This window comes from Rhopilema esculentum, chromosome 8 (assembly GCF_057945365.1).
Source record: "Rhopilema esculentum isolate cy_ngs chromosome 8, ASM5794536v1, whole genome shotgun sequence".
NCBI classification, from domain to species: Eukaryota; Metazoa; Cnidaria; class Scyphozoa; order Rhizostomeae; family Rhizostomatidae; genus Rhopilema; species Rhopilema esculentum.
Window position 1 is genome coordinate 9331194 of NC_142822.1, and position 19803 is coordinate 9350996.

General features: G+C 36.1%; 1 protein-coding gene across 5 annotated transcripts in view; it reads left to right on the top strand.

Moving 5' to 3' along the window:
* The window catches only part of LOC135694795 (3',5'-cyclic-AMP phosphodiesterase 4C), a 93072-nt gene that overhangs the window by 15296 nt on the left and 57973 nt on the right, over positions 1-19803 (top strand). For 4 of the 5 annotated variants that reach the window (XM_065213665.2, XM_065213667.2, XM_065213669.2 and 1 more), the window contains exon 2: positions 560-691. In XM_065213665.2, coding sequence (XP_065069737.1) covers positions 560-691 — 132 coding nt within the window. The other variant, XM_065213666.2, reaches the window with a different exon arrangement.

Below are 19803 nucleotides of genomic sequence, written 5' to 3' on the forward strand. Positions count from 1 at the left end.
ATACGAGTGCAGGGACAATAGCCTCCAATCGATGTAAAGGATAAATTATTTTGTTTCTTCTGAGGTTGAATAATTGCCGCCAAAATTTCGTAATTGGATTGCGCATACAAATCCGCCCATCTTAGATCCATTTGGATCCGATCCTCTGTAAACGCAAATATTTTCAGATCCGATCCCGTGTAAACACCCCCTCAAAAATGAGTTCGGGTCCAAATGGATCCGAAACTGTTTGGATCCGATCCCGTGTAAACAGGCCCTGTCTGATCGTGTATTTCAGCTCTAAATATATTCACATTCACATTTGTGTCGCACTTCAGTGTGGCACTTTTAATTATGCTATCTACTCCAGTGATCTCATTGACTATCTTGCAAGTTAAAAAGTACAATAGCCATCGGATTTATTTTCCTTTAAATCGTAGTCTTAGGACTAGACTATGTTGGCAATGATCTATTTCATCATCAGGGTTATGTGTACTGCGAAGGAGACTTTAGCAGGTGGCCACTTCGGATTCATGTATGGATGTTGATTTTGATCGCTGTGTATTCCTTTTTTCTGCAGGCTTGCATTTGCAGCTATGAATGAGAAGAAAAACGTCAAGTCAGCCCTCTGTGAAATGGTACTGCCTGTAATTTCGCTGTCGGTTAGCAATGCTGATCAAGAAGAAGACGCCGAAAGTTTATCACCGGAGAGGTTTGTTAATTGCTTTGTTTTACAATGTTGCTCTTTGTTTTTTAAACTTTCTTCGACTTTCTCTGTTCACTGGCGCATTCTGCTGCTCCATATCCCGGCGTATGAACCATGTTTTTTCCCTCTAAACCAAGTCTGTCACGCTTTTTTGGCACGCATAGAATTTAGAAATTTAGTTTGTCACTGCTAAGACATCTATCTGTTTCTTTTTCCTTAATTAAATTAGTCGTTAACAGCTAATGGAAATTCACTTATAATTTTATAATTGAAAGTAAGACTTGCTAAATTTTTTGAGACAGCCTCGTTTCCCATTTAATAATCTGATAACCCCGTTTCTGTCTCAGTTAACTAAGTCCAAATCTCCAAGTCATCAATTTATGTCAACCTGATACGTTTTCATTAGCTAAATTATTTGAAGATATATCGAATGGCTAAAAGGAGAATTCCTTGTGCATTATTTTAGACTATATATAGATTGGCTACTGTTCGGTAATTGCATGATGGCCTAAAGGCAGAAATGAAAGAAAGGTATCGTTTGAATGGAATGAAGGTCAATTCCTACACCGATCGCGAATGAAAGGCACTCCCCATTGTGCTTCTGCTTTGATTCCCCACGTGATTTTGCTTTAGAATGCAATCGTCTAGCTATTTCAAAATCCACATTTTCTTGTGGGCTATTACTGAAATGTGTTCCCATTTCTTGGTCTGTTGGTTTTCGTGCGTAAATTGTGCAAAGCGTTGCGAATCAGATAATTCAAGTTATTTGAGTAGAAAGTCTAACTTATCGAAACGCCTGTGGATAACTTGGGGTTGATCAAAACCAAATTCATCAATTTGTCAATCAAAACATCATCGAGTTGCTGGATGCTATGATAAGCTTAAAGCTGGGGCAAACAGCCGCTCTGCCTGTACGGTATCGAGTACATGTAGCAGTCCGTTAAACAGTAACTTCAAGAATTCATTGAGCCAATCACTTTACAAGAAATGGTCTTTGAACCTTAATTAATTCTTTTTCAACAAAAGCTGTAGAATTCATTTCAAAGCTTTTTAATGTTATGTTCTTTACTTTCAAACGATCTGCTTACCTCAGACAATCCTGTTTCTCGTTTTTATTCATTAGTCGGCAATTTCATTCTTACTAACTTTCCGTTAAGAGAAAGAAGTTCAAATGCCAATAAAGGACTTTCTTTAACTCAGTTTAGTTGAATTGTATTTCAATTGATCCAGCTAAAGGTTGATTAAACTTATAATGATTAAACACACGTGCGCTTGTTGCATGTTAAACATTTTGCCATAGGAATACTGAACGAGTCGAGACTAGTAGAAAGAAAGAATATTGTTTCGCAAGCCTTTTTCACCAAGCGAGTTTTTTAGTGACCATTACGTTAGTCAACCATGTCCCGTAATTTATAAGTGACACTAAGTCATTCATGTCACATGATTTCATAGTGACCTGTAGTCATTTGTGGCACGTGACCTTTTCTCCTGCCGAAGAACAACTGTACTGTAACAAACATTTCGAAGAAGATTTGTTTGAAACTGAGCTCCAATGATTATTAATATTTGATGCTATTCAAATTTTTGTTGATTTTAGATAATCTAAACTGCTTTTTTTAATGTTTTCGTTTTTGTAAAGAAATTTAATAAAGAAGAATTGATTATCTTTTTTATATCATTTTATTACAAACGGATCATAGAAAACAAACAGTAGGGATCTTAGAATAGCACCGGACCCAAACCTTGTCTTTATCTTTTTATCGAGAAGAGGTATAAGAAGAGCTTCCATGTATTTTATAACAAAGCCGTAGGAAGGAGGGTCTCTTTTCAGGACACTAATTACAATTTTATCTCGTTCTTGCAATCATGCACTGCATAAAAACAGCTCCAGAAGGCATTATCCAGAATAGAAAACTTATTAGGGAGACGAGCAAGAAAGATATTTGGCATCGAGTTTGATTGTTCTCAGCTATGCGTATCGATAGAACCCATTGTGTCTCCTTCTAGGGCATACAAGAACACGAAAGTTGACCGAGAGAAGGGGCTAGAAACCGTACTAAAATACGGTAAACACAAGAGCAACGGCTCATTCGTCGCTGCGAGGCTTTCTTTTGTCAAAGGTAGTCTTGTTTTGGCCAACAGTGGATAAATGGGATTTGAAATGGGAGATAAATCAATGGGTTTTGAGTTAGACTTTCTTGGCTCTATTATTTCATCTTGTTAAAACGTACCTCTGACTTAAGATTGTAGCCACTTTGGCATGTTTATCTTCGCCAGTGATTACAAGTTTGTAATGATTACAAAAGACATATCTTTGCTCGCATTACCAAAGTCAATAGCCTCGCTTATCTTTGCTACGTTGACGATCTAATACGGATTGCGCTTTTTACCAGGTGTGTAATTGAAGATTAACAAAGCTGGCGCCAAAGAACCTACTCTTGATTAATTTTTTGACATTAAGCTTAATTTCGACAGAGTTGATCAATACTTTCTCAATTTTTAAGAAATTGTTCCTTTTGATTAAGTCACAATTTATGATTCTACGTGTTGGATCATTTTGTGTCGCTTGATTCGTTACATAAATTGGTTTCTTGTCTTTACCTATCAAAGACCGCTGACCTCTCATTCAGTGAAGAAGTACACAAGAGAAAACGAATTCTTTCTGTCTACAAAAGTTGGGATTCAGGATCCTGTGCTTTAAAGTAGACATATTCAAACGCTTAATGAAATGACGACCTTGCTTGCCTAATGATTTAAAAATTTTCTTCACTGTATGTTTTGGCGCACTCTGGATTCTTGAAGAAATTTTGATCAATAGCCGAATCACATTTTATTCTGATTTTTAAAAAACGCCGTGGATGTATTTCTTTCGGAATTGTTCTTTGCCTTATGCTCACAAGAACATGCTGTTTTATTCTATCGGCTAATCGTTGGCTAGTGCGTCAAACATTCCAAGAAGGTGTTTTTTAATCTGTTTACATCAAAACAAAGGACTTCGACTTGTGTAGACGGAAAGAGTTCGTTTTCTCTCTTAGACTCTTTAACTGTGTGAGAAGTTAGCGGCCGCCGATTGGTCAAAGAAACCTTTCAAAGGTGTCATTCTTTCTCTTCTCTCACGTTACGTTTGACCCATGTCTGGATGTGAATTTTTTCTCACCTGTAGTCATTAGCCGAAGTATTTAATCTCAGGGAGAAGCAAGGGGGTGGGACAGAGTTGCTTTTTTCGCTGGGTTATTAGTTTGCAAAATTTTAGAAAAAAATCAAATAAATCTTCAACTGATCTCCCATAGTGCCAAGTCTTTAAACAAGGTCCTCAGTAGCTTTTTCTTTTTCAAGTAGATATAGCTTTGATGAATTATTAAAGTCTCTTCTTCGAAGCGCTAAGGAATGATGTAAATGATATTTCAGAACCATATTGGGTAATTGGAGGGTCCCTTAACTCATAGTTCCCACTGAAGTTTTATCAATCTTAAATGAATGGCATTGAAAGAATGAGTTAACTTTCCTTCAAAGAAGTAACTAACCTTAGGAAGAGAACAGGGACCAATGAATCGGTGGATTGGTGAATATGGCAATTGCATCTATGTTTCAATTGGTTTTGGTAAGACATGCCTGTGGGAGCTGCGTTTTGTGGGAGCTCTGTTGTGATTAATTGCGTGAAATCTGTCTCAAGAAGCCTCAATAAAAAACCTATTCAACTTCACCCTTTCATTCTCATTTCAGTCTCTGAATAACCAAAGTTCTCTGTCGTTTCTTCCTCTAAAAGGCTGCTGCCGTTTTTCTATAGGTGTAAATTGTCCCGTCGTTTTTACTGAAAAGTGAATTACGTTAATGAATTTTTAATACTCTAGCAATTTGATCAAACCAGTAACGCTGTTTTCTACTGAGACCCAAAGATATAACCGGGCATTTCAAGAATATTCGACATCACAATACACAGTTTAACTGCTGTTTTCTGCTGCATACGGTTTGATGAAATGAGGAAGGCAGTGAAATTCTGCTTCCTAATCGCCCACAAAGTTAATATGCAATCTTGGTGTCTACCGCTTCACTGCGTTGTGCATGCTAAAAGACGATAACGACTGATTGGCTAGCTTAAATGGCTAGAGGCATTGAGTCATCGTATAAAAGCTTTCTCTACAGTGGATCATTTGCTTTCGGCGGTAGTTTCATGTGATATCGGCAACTGTTATGGACGACTTGATGTTGACGGTAGCTGTTTTTATCGGTACGAGGCAATTTCGTGTGATCAGTGTCAGGCCAACCAATAGCATTGAAGCAAGCAAGATAATCTTTCTACTCTGTATCTTGTCTTGTGCCTTCTCTATATTTCTAAAACTTTTTCTAGTGCATTTTTCTAGTGCAAGTCATTTTAATCTTTGCAAAGGGCTGCTAAATGCCATATGGATGAACCCTGTTGTAAGCCTGAAAACAATATGATATGTAACAGCCATGATTATTGAAACGATGAATTGTTTACGGAATCTTGCTGTTACCCCTAACATGAAATTGATTTGACCTCTAAAGAAAGATAGGCCCGAAGTCTGTTTAACAAATAGTTAAACAATTTTAATGTTTCGCTAGAGCTCCTTGTAGAAGCCAATCCATCCTTGCACATCACGTATGCTTATAAAGTCATCTACATAGTTCATGGAATCATCCATATTGGTTGGGTCAGTAATATATAGATGGGCGAAAAACAACAACCATAAATAAGTAATTTAAGAGTACGGTTACTATGAAACCAAAGAGAAACGTCGGAAAATCTTTCTTTTACCAACAGATATTGAGCTTAGATGGGAAAGATAAAGGTTTTTTAAATAGAACACTGGTACACCCATTTATAAGAGTTATATCTGGTCTGCCTGATCTTATCTAAATCATTCTTCTTCTCCCTTTTACTTACAATTTTCAGCTTCTGTTTACTCTTGTCAGAGCCGTTCCGTAAGCCAGACATGGGGTTGTGATAAAGCTCTATTGTTTTTTTATTTGATTTTCCAGCAGAATGATAGTTGCATTACAATCCCTTCTGAATATATCAGACAGTGGCTTCATTATAATCCTTCTGGGGCCAAAGGCTTTGTGCTTAGAATAGACAGAATGTACGTAGCCTGTTGCTGCGAACAGGACTCTCTGCTAACTATTAGCAATGGCCTCTCTAGCACCATGACTTCCCATTTTTTTAAACAATTAGCTCTTTTCCTTTCCTTTATGTAAACAAAGACCTGCCCCTTTTTAGCTGTTTACCAAGAATGCTGGCTGCAACCAATTTTATTAGGGAGGCACATTTTATCTTAGCATACAGTGTCTTTTTCTCAATTCTCACTGAAATAATTGTTCTTAACGCTTACAAAGCCATAAATGATCATTATTATTGTTGTTGTATTATAAATTATCATATCTACTGGTGGAATTGATTTCTTTAGACTTTGTCCACCAAGTTCCGACGCAGTATAACATTTCCTGAATTCGTAGCATCAACCACCAAAGCAATGTAAAGCCGTCAATGTTGCTATTTTTTACTGGTTAAAAGTACAAATGGTTTTGCGCTTGTCCGTGAGCATATTTGAAGCCCCTCAAAAATTTTACAACAGCGTAAAGAAAGTTCTACAATAATCTTGCAGATTTTCGGGAAACCGCATCTTCCGCAATTTTTTCATATCCATCTTGTTGGCAACAAATTGTAACCATAAACCCCAAGTTTCAAAACCACAAAAACAGGGCGTACTTCGATTGAGTGCAGGTTATTGTTTTGCATTCAAAAGACCGAGAGCTACACGAAAAAAATAACTTCGTTAGGCCTATAAACGGTTACAACAGAAAATGCCTTTTATAATGGTGTTGTTAGGCCTAGAGCTACGCGAAAAATATCACTCTGTCGGGCCCTATAATCGGACTAATCCAAAAATGCCCTTTAGAACGGTGTTGTTTGTTACTTGAGAATTATAAAGATGTCATGCTCATTTGAATTCAGCGTCGAAAAGACCAACTATGAACCCCGAGTTATTACGCACATTGATAACTGTGTTGAACAGCGAGTTTAGTTAGAAAGGTCTTCAAAATCAATGTTGTCGGATCTAATCTTTTCTCGTGGCAAATCAAATCAGCCTTTTCTATGGGGGATTCTAGGTTTTTCGCAAAGATGCAAATGTATGAAATAAAAATGGAAAGTTTGGCTTAAAAAAGATTTTCAAAATTTGAAATCTTGTTTGCAGCCAGAATTAATTTAACGTCGATTTCACATCATTAAAAAGTCGTCAATTTTAAAGTAGCTTAAATGCAGACTTGACATAGAGGGTTCGGCTAGAAAAGAAGCTTGATTAAACATTGACAACTCAACATTAATAAAAAATTTCAACGTTACTTACCAATGAGAGTTGTTTTAATACGACAGAACTTTGATAAAAAAACTTCAATTTCAGTAAATTTACAACGTAAGTCTAACATTCACAACGTTGTATTCACGTTTTATCAACGTTTTCAGAGCAACATTGTATCAACGTTTACAACACAACCTTTTATCAACGTTTACGACACAATGTTTTATCAACGTTTACGTCACAATGTTTTATCAACGTTTACGTCACAATGTTTTATCAACGTTTACGTCACAATGTTTTATCAACGTTTACGAAACAACATTGTATCAACGTTTACGACACAACGTTTTATCAACGTTTACGGAACAACATTGTATCAACGTTTACGTCACAACGTTTTATCAACGTTTACGGAACAACATTGTATCAACCTTTACGTCACAACATTGTATCAACGTTTACAACACAACGTTTCATCAATGTTTACGGAACAACATTGTATCAACGTTTACGACACAACATTGTATCAACGTTTACAACACAACGTTTCATCAACCTTTACATCACAACATTGTATCAACGTTTACGACACAACATTGTATCAACGTTTACGACACAATGTTTTATCAACGTTTACGGAACAACATTGTATCAACGTTTACGACACAATGTTTTATCAACGTTTACGATACAACATTGTATAAACGTTTACGACACAACATTGTATCAACCTTTACGTCACAACATTGTATCAACGTTTACAACACAACATTGTATCAACGTTTACGACACAATGTTTTATCAACGTTTACGGAACAACATTGTATCAACATTTACGACACAACAATGTATCAACCTTTACATCACAACATTGTATCAACGTTTACAACACAACATTGTATCAACGTTTACGACACAATGTTTTATCAACGTTTACGGAACAACATTGTATCAACGTTTACGATACAATGTTTTATCAACGTTTACGACACAACTTTCTATCAACGTTTACGACACAACGTTTTATCAACGTTTACGACACGACATTGTTTCAACGTTTACGACACAACGTTTTATCAACGTTTACGGAACAACATTGTATCAACATTTACGACACAACTTTCTATCAACGTTTACGACACAACGTTTTATCAACGTTTACGACACGACATTGTTTCAACGTTTACGACACAACGTTTTATCAACGTTTACGGAACAACGTTGAATCAACGTTTACGTCTCAACATTGACAGAACGTTGAAAGAAACTTTCAGTTTCAATGTATTCACGACGTAAGCTCAAAGTTCACCTTCAACGTTTGGTCAATGTTGTATCCACAGTAATGGTACAACATTAAAAAAGAGCTTTAAACGTTGACGAAACTCTCATTTTCAACGTTTACTCAATGTAAATACAACGTAAGACCTTTACGCTACATCAACGTTCTTTCCACGCTGATTTGTTCTCTTTATTTTACCATACTGCATTTTTTTTACCGTGCATGGTTTGATGTCAGTGCATGTCCATGTTTATCATACTCTTTATCTTTCTATGGCATGCTAGAATGAGAAATGTCATACAAATGTTCTCAAAAAACTTTGCTAGCAGCTTCGAAAGTTTAATTAATAAATTATAAGGTCCTCATCTTCATCAAAATAACCAGGGTAAATTGATAACCCTTGGATGTCTTCAAAGCAAATTTCAACTGGCTACTAGGTTGCACAAGTTATTCTTTACATGGGCCATACTTAATGCACACGATCTTATCATTATCACACCCGTCAAGCGACACACTAAATCCGCATGTTTTCTACATTTGACATCAAAGGCTCAAGAGGAGGGGGCTTAATAAAGAGGGGGACTGATTGAAAGTTTTTGCTTGATAAGGGGGGACTTGACAGAGAGGAAGACTTGATAGAGAGGGGGGCTTGATAGAGCTTTTACGGTATATGAACTATTGAATAGGAAGAGCTGGGTTCGGATCCCACCCTTGTCACCAATTTGCGTGGATACGAAAGAGAGAGATCCTAGTGTACAACCAGCTCATCTGCTGAGTCTCATCTCAACGTACACGGAGTCCCAACTTCGAATAGTCCTGTTCTATGCGCCAAAAGCGTGTGCAACTCTGCCTACAAGGCATTGAGCACTTTATGACAGACACGCAAACAGTAATTTTCATTCATTAGGATACCGGACATTTTCAACTCGATTTAGAATGCAGCATGTAATTTTCACTCATTAGGACCTTTTTAACTCGATTTAGAATGCAGCATTCACATCTGGCTTAGCATCAATGCAAGTTTTTAAATAACGGTAAGCAAATACTTGGCTGTAGAAGCTAAAGGCTGTCATATTTAGGGACCCCCACTTACACCTTGCCCCTACCCAGGCACCGCGAAGCAGGGGGCCTTGGGGCTACAGCCCCCAATTTTTGCCAAAAACTTACAGAATTAAGAGATTGTGTACAGCCCCTCCCCTACTCAACGCTCCACATTTTCTGCTACTCCCAAATTGCGATTACATATATCAAAAAGTTAGCTACTGTAACAGCTGGGTTATTTTGTTACATAACAAATGGAAAACATAATTCTATATCAACTTGGAGCATTTTTGTAATTACTTGGGTTTTTTTCTCAGTATAACAACTTGCTATTATTTTGTAAAATAAGACTTTGCGTTAAAACAAAAAAATGGAGTTAAATCGCAATATAACAATTTGGAACTTTTTGCTTCATAGTAACTTTGGATTGATTCGTAATATAGCAGTTTGGAATTATTTCGTAATATAGGAACTTGGGATAAATTTGTTGTATGACAACTTGGGAATATGAGGACGTATTAATAATGGAGAATTTGAATAATAAAACGAAACAATTTTTATAATTTTTGTTGAAATTGGATTCCGTTTATGAAACATTTTTCGCGATTTTGTTATTTCGTTGTTTCTTTTTATATGGTTTTAATGTATTTATTCACCTGCTCCAAAGACTCCGTTGATGTATTTATTCAATTTTCTGCGTGATACAAAAGTGTGTGGTTCTTGAAAGAATGTAGACTTTTTATGTGTGGATTCGAGAAAAATTTAACCAAATTCGTTAAAAAAACTGTCCCCCATGCTCAAAGCATTTTTGGAGCCCTGTTGGCCAGCACATCAAATCTGCTCTGTTTTGATCAGATAAAGGAATAAAATCACTGTTTTTCTTCTAATTATTCATTTCAAGCTGGGCAGTTTCTACGTACGTTTTCGCAAACCAAGCTTCGGTATTCATGCAATTTACACCTGCAATGCAAAACTTCTGGTTTGGATCATTTTCTCTTTAATTGTGTTTGACAATGCATCATCCTATTTCTTACAGCACACTTTCCAGTGCCCTATTTCAAATGCAAATTTCTACTTTCTTTGTTTACGACTAAAGATATCCCGGCATCAATGAACTTATTTTTGTGGTGCACAATTTCACGTCCTAATCTTTATCACCGCTCAAACCCATTAGATTTATAAAGCGAAAAAGGTGTTTATCCATTCAATAAAATGTGTTATTCTTTTGAATAATTCAAAATTTTGTTGTCAACAATTCTTTGATTTTAGCTAAAATTGAATGTTTTTTGTCCATTCATTTTCTTTCTCGCGTTGACAGTAGTGAGAGCTGTTGAAAGTAGCGCAGACATTTCCTGCAGAGCGCTTATAAAGGCAACCACCATACAATTATTTCTGAGATTCGATTGGAAGGTGCAAGTACATTGTTTCTCCGTTTGTGGTTGAATGTTCGCCGTGTTACGGTTACAATTCGAAACATCACCATTCGACTGATCGGTTCTGTTGCGAACAGAACAGTATGTGGCAGCGCTTGCTTATTCTTGTCAGTTCTCATTGCTTTACAAGTTAAATTAACTCCAAGTCGAAGATTCAGTGTTTCAACAGCCCAAAACAACAACCAGGAAATGGCTCACAGGCGAACAAGTTTGCCTTATAACTATAAGTATTCGGACAATCGGAATCTTTCCACAAAAATCAAAGCTGCCACACTGCCGTTTGTAAACATAGATTTTCTGCAGAAGATTGATGAAAAGGGCCTACCCGGTACTCCGGCCAACAACCTGGCATTGTATGAGGAGAAACTGGAAGAGGCAGTGTAAGTTTCCAACTCTATTTAGACTTAAATTTGAAAATTTATTTCCGCCTTGATCTGCAGCTTCAGCATAATGTTCCGTGCTATATTGAACTTAGCAAGTTTCTCACAAGGCTTGGATGGTTACAAATAGTACAATTTATAATTTCGTAAATTTTTGTATCCATGTGTTGACAGCCATTCAATGCCGAAGGGTCGTGGGGTCGTGTATCACTTTTTCCAAACAGAGAACAAGATTTTTGACAACAGGTTTTTTCACAAAAATTTCGTATATACACTCTTTTTTATAAGAACAGTTTTATAAGAACAAGATCCTCAAAATAGGTCAAAAGTTAAGAATAAATTAAGAACAAGCTGAGGCTGAGCTTTTGCAAAATGAAATTTTGAACAACGTTTGTTCTCAAAATCGAGGATTGTTAGCAATGTGTGGGTGCTTTTTCGTTGAATATTCAAATTTGTCAGCAAATTAAGGCTGTCTCACTCACTTTGTTGGCAAATGTGGCCTGAACAACTCCTTAGAACAAAAAAGCTAGCAATAGCACTGCTTACACCCTCTTAATTCAAGAACAAATTAAGAACAATCCAGCCTCAGATTTTCGAAAAAATTAAGAACAGTCAGCCTGAACTTAAATTTATTGTTTCTTATAAAAAAGAGTGTATGTGTACATAATGGTGTACTATTAACCTCCAAAAAACCGATGGTTGATATACACGTTTTTCGCTGGTTGTTTCGCGTTCTCTTTCGATTGAAGTTTTAGAAGCTGTTTGAATTTTCTATTCCAATTGAGATTTTGGGAACGCGATCACCATCACAGGGCCGGCGAAACGTATTTTAAAATGGAGGGGCCAAAGTGTCAATGTCTTGAAAGGGATTAGGAAAGGCCACCACAATGGTCGGCAGCAAGAAAATTATTTGGAATTATAGTGTCTTAAGAACTACAGCGTTAATGGCGGGCCTACACGTCTGCCGTTCGGTGAATTTTAGATTTATTTTCAGTGATGTGCTTATGCTGGTTCTTGGTTCTATTCTAATTTCCTGTTTATTTCGTGTCAAACGGCAATGTATCTTGTTTATTTCTCTATGTTCGACTTGTTTACAATGATTTGCGGGTAAATAAAGATGGCCGACAGTTGATCGTTGGTACGAGTGAAACGTAATTTTGATGTAAACTTCATCCTATGAGCCTGTGGATGGTCTCATATTAATGGAAACATCAAATGCTATCGTTTGGTATATAGTTTACCTATGTAGGACCTATAGATCCCGAGAGGTACGTTACTGCATTAGCGCCCAGAAACGCTATCTAAAATTGAGTTTAACTGAAGGAAAATCCTAGGCAATAGATCTAAGCTATATTTTATAAACATGTCCTATAGTCTAGTCTGTTGTAATGTTGACTTGAAATAAGAAGGGTCTTGCAAAGTTTTATAGAATAACCTTTATAGTATAGCTTGTAATGAAACTTATTTTAGATTTTGAAAGTAACCAAAATAGGACGGGGGTGGGGGGATAAATGGAACACGGTTTATCAAAAAACATTATCATTGTAATATAAACAGAAGAACTATCAGCTAGAAATAAAAATTAGGATATTAACAGTTAGGATATTATTTTAAACATCTGATCTTAAACTTTTTGGAGGTGGACATCTGATCTTAATGGTTTTTAACAAAAAGGCTCTTGACAAAAAGATTAATAGTAGGGATGGATTACCGTTACAATCAAACTTTGAAGTTTTCTTGATGATACTTTTTAAGAACAAATCTGCCCGTTCTTTATTGCTCATATCCTAAAAATTTGCTTTGTAGCTCTTTTTGAAATGTTTCCGAGAAAGTTTTAGGTAACAAACAGACCTTGTTTGCCAAGTTTAGGCCATAAAAAGAACGAAACTCCGTCAGTTTGTGCTGGCACCAAGCTATTCTGGATCAGGTTTCTCGATCAATATCTTAAAAAAGCAGTTGCTCGTTGATCGACTTAGACAATGACCGATTTCTTTGTTCAAATTCCAATATTCAGTTTAATATATGTCTTCGATGGTAAAGGCATAGCAATCAAGCTAAGGCACATTTAAGGCATTACTAGGCACAGTCACTTAGAAAATGATATAGTTAATTTCTGTCCACTTTTATATGAAAAAGTTTATTTTCCTCTGCAAAAAAGTGGGAGGGGGGGGCATGGCCTCCCGGTCTCCCCAGTTTCGCTCTAGTCGCCCGGTCCCCCCAGTTTTGCTGGAGCCCCTCAGATCCCCCCAGTTTCGCTCGAGCCCTCCCCTCTCCTAACCTAAAAAAATAATAGAAAACATTTGTTTACAGTGAATAACCCCTTTTTTCCTAATGTCCTCGACCAATATGGCCACCCAATATCTTATCCTCCCTATGGCACTGATCATTTTGTGATTAGCTCACTAATTTTTTCGCCTGGATCGCGCGGAAACTTGAGGAGATTGAAAGCATGGACACTGACTTTTTGGATGCGACTGCCATCCGACGACAAAGCAAATAATCAAGAAAATGGGCAGAAATTGTAATATTATTAATATCACAACAATGATTAGTTTACAATGATTAACAACTCTTTAAATGTATTTCATTTGCATCGTTGTGCAAGGCTTTTAAAACGTGTAAGTTTTGAGTTTTTACTCGTTTATGATAAAGAATAACAATTAATTTCATTTCAATTAATTTCAAAGGTTGGCGTTAGGCTTTAGCATTAGGCTAATAAATGCCAACCATTATTTATAAAAAAAGTAATGATATTTTTAATTTTGAAAACTAAATGTTACCTAAATTTACAATAAAATCTTTACACAATCCATAGTTGCATATCAGATTTCAGAACTTTATTTTCTTTTTGACATAATTCACGGAAAGGGACTCCCCTATATGCAATGGAAAGTTTCGTCAAAGATTTTGCCCAACCCACTTGTTTATCCGATACTCTTCGAAATATTTTGTAGTATAATTTGTCCATAGCTGTTTTAAAGTCAGGGGTTTATGTAAAAGGTGATGGACCATTTGGGACATGGACAAGACATGACGTAGAAAGAGGCCGGATTTTTCTCAATCTATGGTGTCCGTCCAATAGTTCTATCCTTCCTACAGTACTTTGTAGAAGTACCGCAAGCCTCTCAGTCTGGTGCCTTTCTTTTCACCATATATATTTAAATGACTTGGACATTTTCCAGGTGGAACTGTAAGTATGTGGCTATGTTATGCCAAAAGAAAAATCCTTTATGGTTCTAATGGAAGCCAGTATTAAATATTTAGAAAATAAATTCAATCGAATACCTGTTTCGGTTCCAAACAATTTTAAAATCTTAAACCAAATAGACCTCAATTGGCATAATATATTTTTTTGGTTTCAAATGTGGCACGTTTTGCATAAATAGGTAGGCGAGAACCTACCTATTCTGGCAGGCAATATCCTGTTTAGTGGGGAGAGCGTCTGTTTAGGCGAGTGGATAATTGTAATGGTTGTCGATGGTTGTAAGGTAATGATAGATATTCAATCGAGAATGTATAAGATGAACCACTAGTAATAAGAGTACCAAGACACTTGCTTGAGACTTTAAGGGGGGATAGCTTGTTCAGGGAGTAGCTACGTACGTCTTTGGTGAAATTCAAAAGAATTGTTTGTGTATTATCGTCGGAAGGTAGAAATTGGTCTTAGTTATGTGTTTGTCTTCTTTTTTTCATGACATTTGCCATTCAATAATTAGTAAAAAAATATATTTTTTAGCTGAAACTTTGCTTTTTTAGTTGTTAAAAAGTTAGTCTTCTATAATATATATGTTATATATAAATTGATTATGATGATGATAGTGGCGGTGCCAGCTACTGCAGAGTGGGAGGGTAATGTGCGGATCATGTACGTGGATCATGTTTTGACAAAAGTAGGGGGATAATTACCCCCCATACCTACCTTGGTGCCTCCACCGGCTGACGATGTAGACGAACTGGAGCTACTCATTTTTGTGACAGAATTCTAGGCGCAAATGTTGATCTTCATTAAAACTTTTCTAACTTTTAAGCCGTTTGAATCAAATCTGGTTTATGTTGACCTGTTTTGCTGGAACATTTTGCAATGGTATTACAATCTTTGTGAACATATGAGGTAGATGTAATGAAACCTAGGTTGGATTAACTCTGCAGATCTTTGAAAGCTGTCTTTTTGTTCATCTTTTTTTTGACATGATAGCCAAAGGAGAGTAGAAAGGGGGGGGGCAATTGGCTTACTAGCCCTGTCTTTATTACAAAGGCTTCTCCTCCAGCGGCATATATAATTTCCGTAAAAAGTGTGCAAAATGGCAATTATTTTTGGTATTTCATTAACTGTTGCATTATTCATCCTGATTCAACAGCTTTACTTTCTTTGTCATTATCTAGAAGACCTACACCAAATATATTTTCGATTGTGCTAGAGAGAGCATTGATTTGTTTGAGTTATGACGTCACGGCCTAAAACACTCGCAGCTCTAAGCATAGAGCGGTGAATCGATGGAAAGAAAATTTACTATGCTAAATTGGTTTTTTGTTGCTTTTTATTGTCATGAAACCTGTCTTGTTTTAGCAAGGAAAACGGCAAAATTTGTACAGTAGGAAACCTTTTACAATTAATTAGAACTACTCATGTTTAGTTTTGTTTATGTAGAAACAGTTTTTCAAATAGTTAGGCATCCAAAATATAGTTAAGAATATTGCTAATAGAATCTTAGTGCTGTTTTGTGCTGTGAATTATAATGAATTTTCCACATTATTATCCAGTTATTCACCGCATGCCGTTCATATCTATTGTACATAAAACGGTACTCTGTCGAAGGCGACAAAGCCGGTGGCGTGACATCCTTACTACAGCGTGTTAAAAAAAGTCAACGCAGGATTTTCCCATTAGGAGGTTAAATGTTAGACGCTACGCAATCGTTGCTGTACACAAAGCTTCTCGATATTAATCAAATCGACTTTTTAATGTATGTTACATTGGGCGTCAAGTAGAGCCAGGGGCGTAGCGTGCGGGGTGTCCCCCCAAATTTAAGATAGCTTGTCGGTATATTTACATTTTTAACAAAAGAATTTTATGCCAAATATAACAAAAGAATTTCTGTCGATATAATATGGTTTTGCCTCAAGGATATTTGATGAATAGCCGTACTGATGTTTTACTAAAAAACTTTTTATTAGTTCTTCCTAAATTATCAAAATATTCTTTGTTATTTCAAGCGATGACTAACGGAAGGTGATTTACTACTTGAGCCAATACAAGCCTCCACTCTTTCTTTAAATTCTGATCAATTTCATTTCTTTACCAACTTATTAAAATTCGTTGGACATGGTGGGACCGAACAAGGGCCCCTTCTGACTGTCATAAACGCGGGGCATGGGGTTGTGCCCCCCTGGACCCCCTTAAACCGCCACTGCTTATCCGTTAAATATTTCTCTTTCAATTTTTTTTCCTTTTTATTTATTTGCTATCGAAAATTTTAAAAGTGGTTGCCCATGGTATCATAAACCATTTAAAGTTCATAATTATTGCTGATTTGGACATTGATATACACCTAATTGCAACACGTGATTCGATCGTGACAGGACCATTGTAGGAAATTAGTTTTAAGCAGGGAAATGAGCTCGAAAAAGGTTCTCTTTTTCCAGAATCCTGAGCAGCATTTTCCCTTGTCATTAATTGCTGTGAATATTTGCTATTTCATTCATTGACAATATCGTACACTTTTTTTGTACACAATTGAAACTCAATTCAATTCATGAAGGTTCAAGCTTGATAACATTGTACAAAATTCTCAATCTTGTTTTGCATAAACGCTTATGAAATATCGAGCCGAGTTCCCGTTTCTCAACTAACTTTTAATTACAATTAACATTTTATCGAATTTAAACTTTTTTAATCTTTACTTTTCATATAGCAACTTTTACATCGTGTAGTATTTAACGACCAGACGAAGAGCCACCCTGTGGAGATACTGGTCATGATTCATTATTATTATTATTATTATTATTATTATTATTATTATCATTTCTATTTTATATTTGGCTAAAACTCTTTCAACACCTAGAAACAGCTCACTTTACGCCGACTTGCCTTCATTTCTATCACCTTCCTTAATCACAGGCGACTCTTATCGACCAGATCTTGTCTTCGTAACTGAATATCGAATCATTTACATGCTAGAGCTTACTGTTGGGTTCGAAAGCAACGTCGACGAAAACAGTACTCGAAAAGCTAAGAAATATAGCAATCTTATCAAGGAACTGAGCCCTGCCTATAAACGTGTTACCTTTGTAAACTTTCTATGAGTACCTTTGGCATTCTGGGAACGTTATCTACCTCTCTCTCCGACATGCTACATCAACTCAATTTTGACTCAAATCAGACTAAATCCACCTTGATGAAACTCATGAACATTTCTATCCGCTGCACCGTCTATATCTTCTGTCGTCGTAACAAACCATGGCTATGCCCCGAACTAATTGACTTTTAAATATTGTAATGCAGGTAAGCCAATTATATGATGCCTGTAAAAGCGAGTCGTATAATTGTAAATTTAAAATGTATTCAATGAAAATGAGATGTTTAAAAAAAATTATTAACTACACGTCAGAATGTTGGATCATGTGAATTGAATTAGCACAACAGTAAGATTTTATATAAGATGAATGAAAAGTAAGAAGCTAAGTGTAATTGATGCAAGGAAAAAAATCAAAAAAATTAGAAATTGACCCAAAATATATCGAACGGTTTAAATTTAACTTTTTAACATAACAAAATTAAAGACTGAAATGCCAACATCCAAAATTCTTATCGCAACAAGAAAATGAAATCTATATATAAAACTGGTGGATAGTTAGATATTCAAGTATTGGGTATAAAGTTCAAGTATAAAATATTCAAGTATAAAGTTTGGTTCGTTTTAGAAATATGTAGCTGAATTGCATAAATTTTAATAATAAAATTTGGATTCATGTGTTGATTTACCTGATAAATTTGATTTCCCTATATTATGTATATCTTTAGCATGATGAGCCCTTCAAATAAATCAAATAATATGTTTATATATGAAAATATAGAATTAATTGTATAATGCAAAATCTAGCCATTACAGAGGAATTGTCTAGCGTCATGCACTCTTTTTAATTATAATACTGTAATTTTTCAGCCTCAATATGCTTAAGAAATATTCGTTTTGAATCTGAATATATTCTTAAAATATTTTTATTGCTTTTTCAAATTGCATGTTTTTGATAATAGATAATAGAACTACTAATCCAAACTTGATTCTGGGGAAAGGAGGAATTCGTATAGGGAAAACAAAAGTAGATATTGCAAATAATATATTTTGTCAAAAAATTGTCAGGGATTGCAGACCGTCAGTGGCGTCGCCACGGGGTGGACTGGGGTGGACATGTCCATCCTAGTTTCCCCAAAAGTCGATTTTCTAATTTGTCGAAATCCGTTGAAAAATCTTTGGGGGGTGTTAGGTTGATCAGATCGATTTTGATTTTCGCACTGGCAAAAAAGCCACCGTTACAAAAATGCTGCTCGAGAAAGTTGCTTCTCCAAATATTTCAAAATAGATAAATTATACTAAAAAAGGATTTTCTAAGAGGCTGCAGGGAGAGGCCTCGAAAATTGGTTTTTGTCCACCCCAGTTTTTTCGAGCTGGCGACGCCACTGCTGACGTTGCCTATGTTAATAATGATCAATTCAATTAAATTTGACTCTGCAATTCCACCTCGGAAAACCGAGCGTACCGCGTTTACCACTTTAGAACCTTACCGCGTAATTCTGGATGCAATCTAAAGCCTGTTTATGGCCTATAGGCTGCCCTGAGCATGCCCAGAGCATGTTACAGATATGATGAGGTAATAACACAACGGTCACGTGTGAAAGATCTACAAGTTAAGCAAATAATGTTAGATAATCCAATCGATATGTGGAAGGAAGGAATAATATTTTATCGTATGAAATCTTTCAGAGCCATACGGTTAGATATAGATATACACAATACAGGTACTTGAAAATATTGCACTATTTATTAGAGTGAAATAAGTATTATCAATAAAATACTTACGATTACAGTACAATCTCAGTTACTCGTACGTCGAGGAGGGCGATGGTTCGGGTTAACGAGTGTTCGAGATAACGAATGTTTGGTTCATCGAGTGTTCGAATTATAGCGAGTTTTTTCAAGAGCGTTTTGAAAAGTCTCAGGAGGGGGGGGAGGGTTGCAAAAACAATGAAAATCACTGAAAAGTTGAATTCTGGGGAGATCGGTTTATCGGGGCTTTAGTGTTTTTGCTGTTATTTGTGTGATATGGGCTGTCCTAGCCACAGTGTTTTGCAAGATTTCGTTGCATCTGTTTGCTAAAGATGAAAATTTTCATATTGGTAGAACGACAATAGTCCATTGCTTCGTTTATTTTTCTCTTTTGAGTGAACCTTTCAAAGGAGCAACAAAAAAAGTTAACTAATGAACGATATAGTGCTTGATGCCGTATAGTGAGAGCTGTGCACACTCTTTGGACTGTCTGATTTTATACACCAAATTCAAAGCGATCCTTATATTTTTCTTCTAATATCTTGGAAGGATTCGAGCTCTCCTTCTTTCTTTCTCACTGATGCTCCCTTGTCGTGGTATTACACCTTAACAATAGTTTG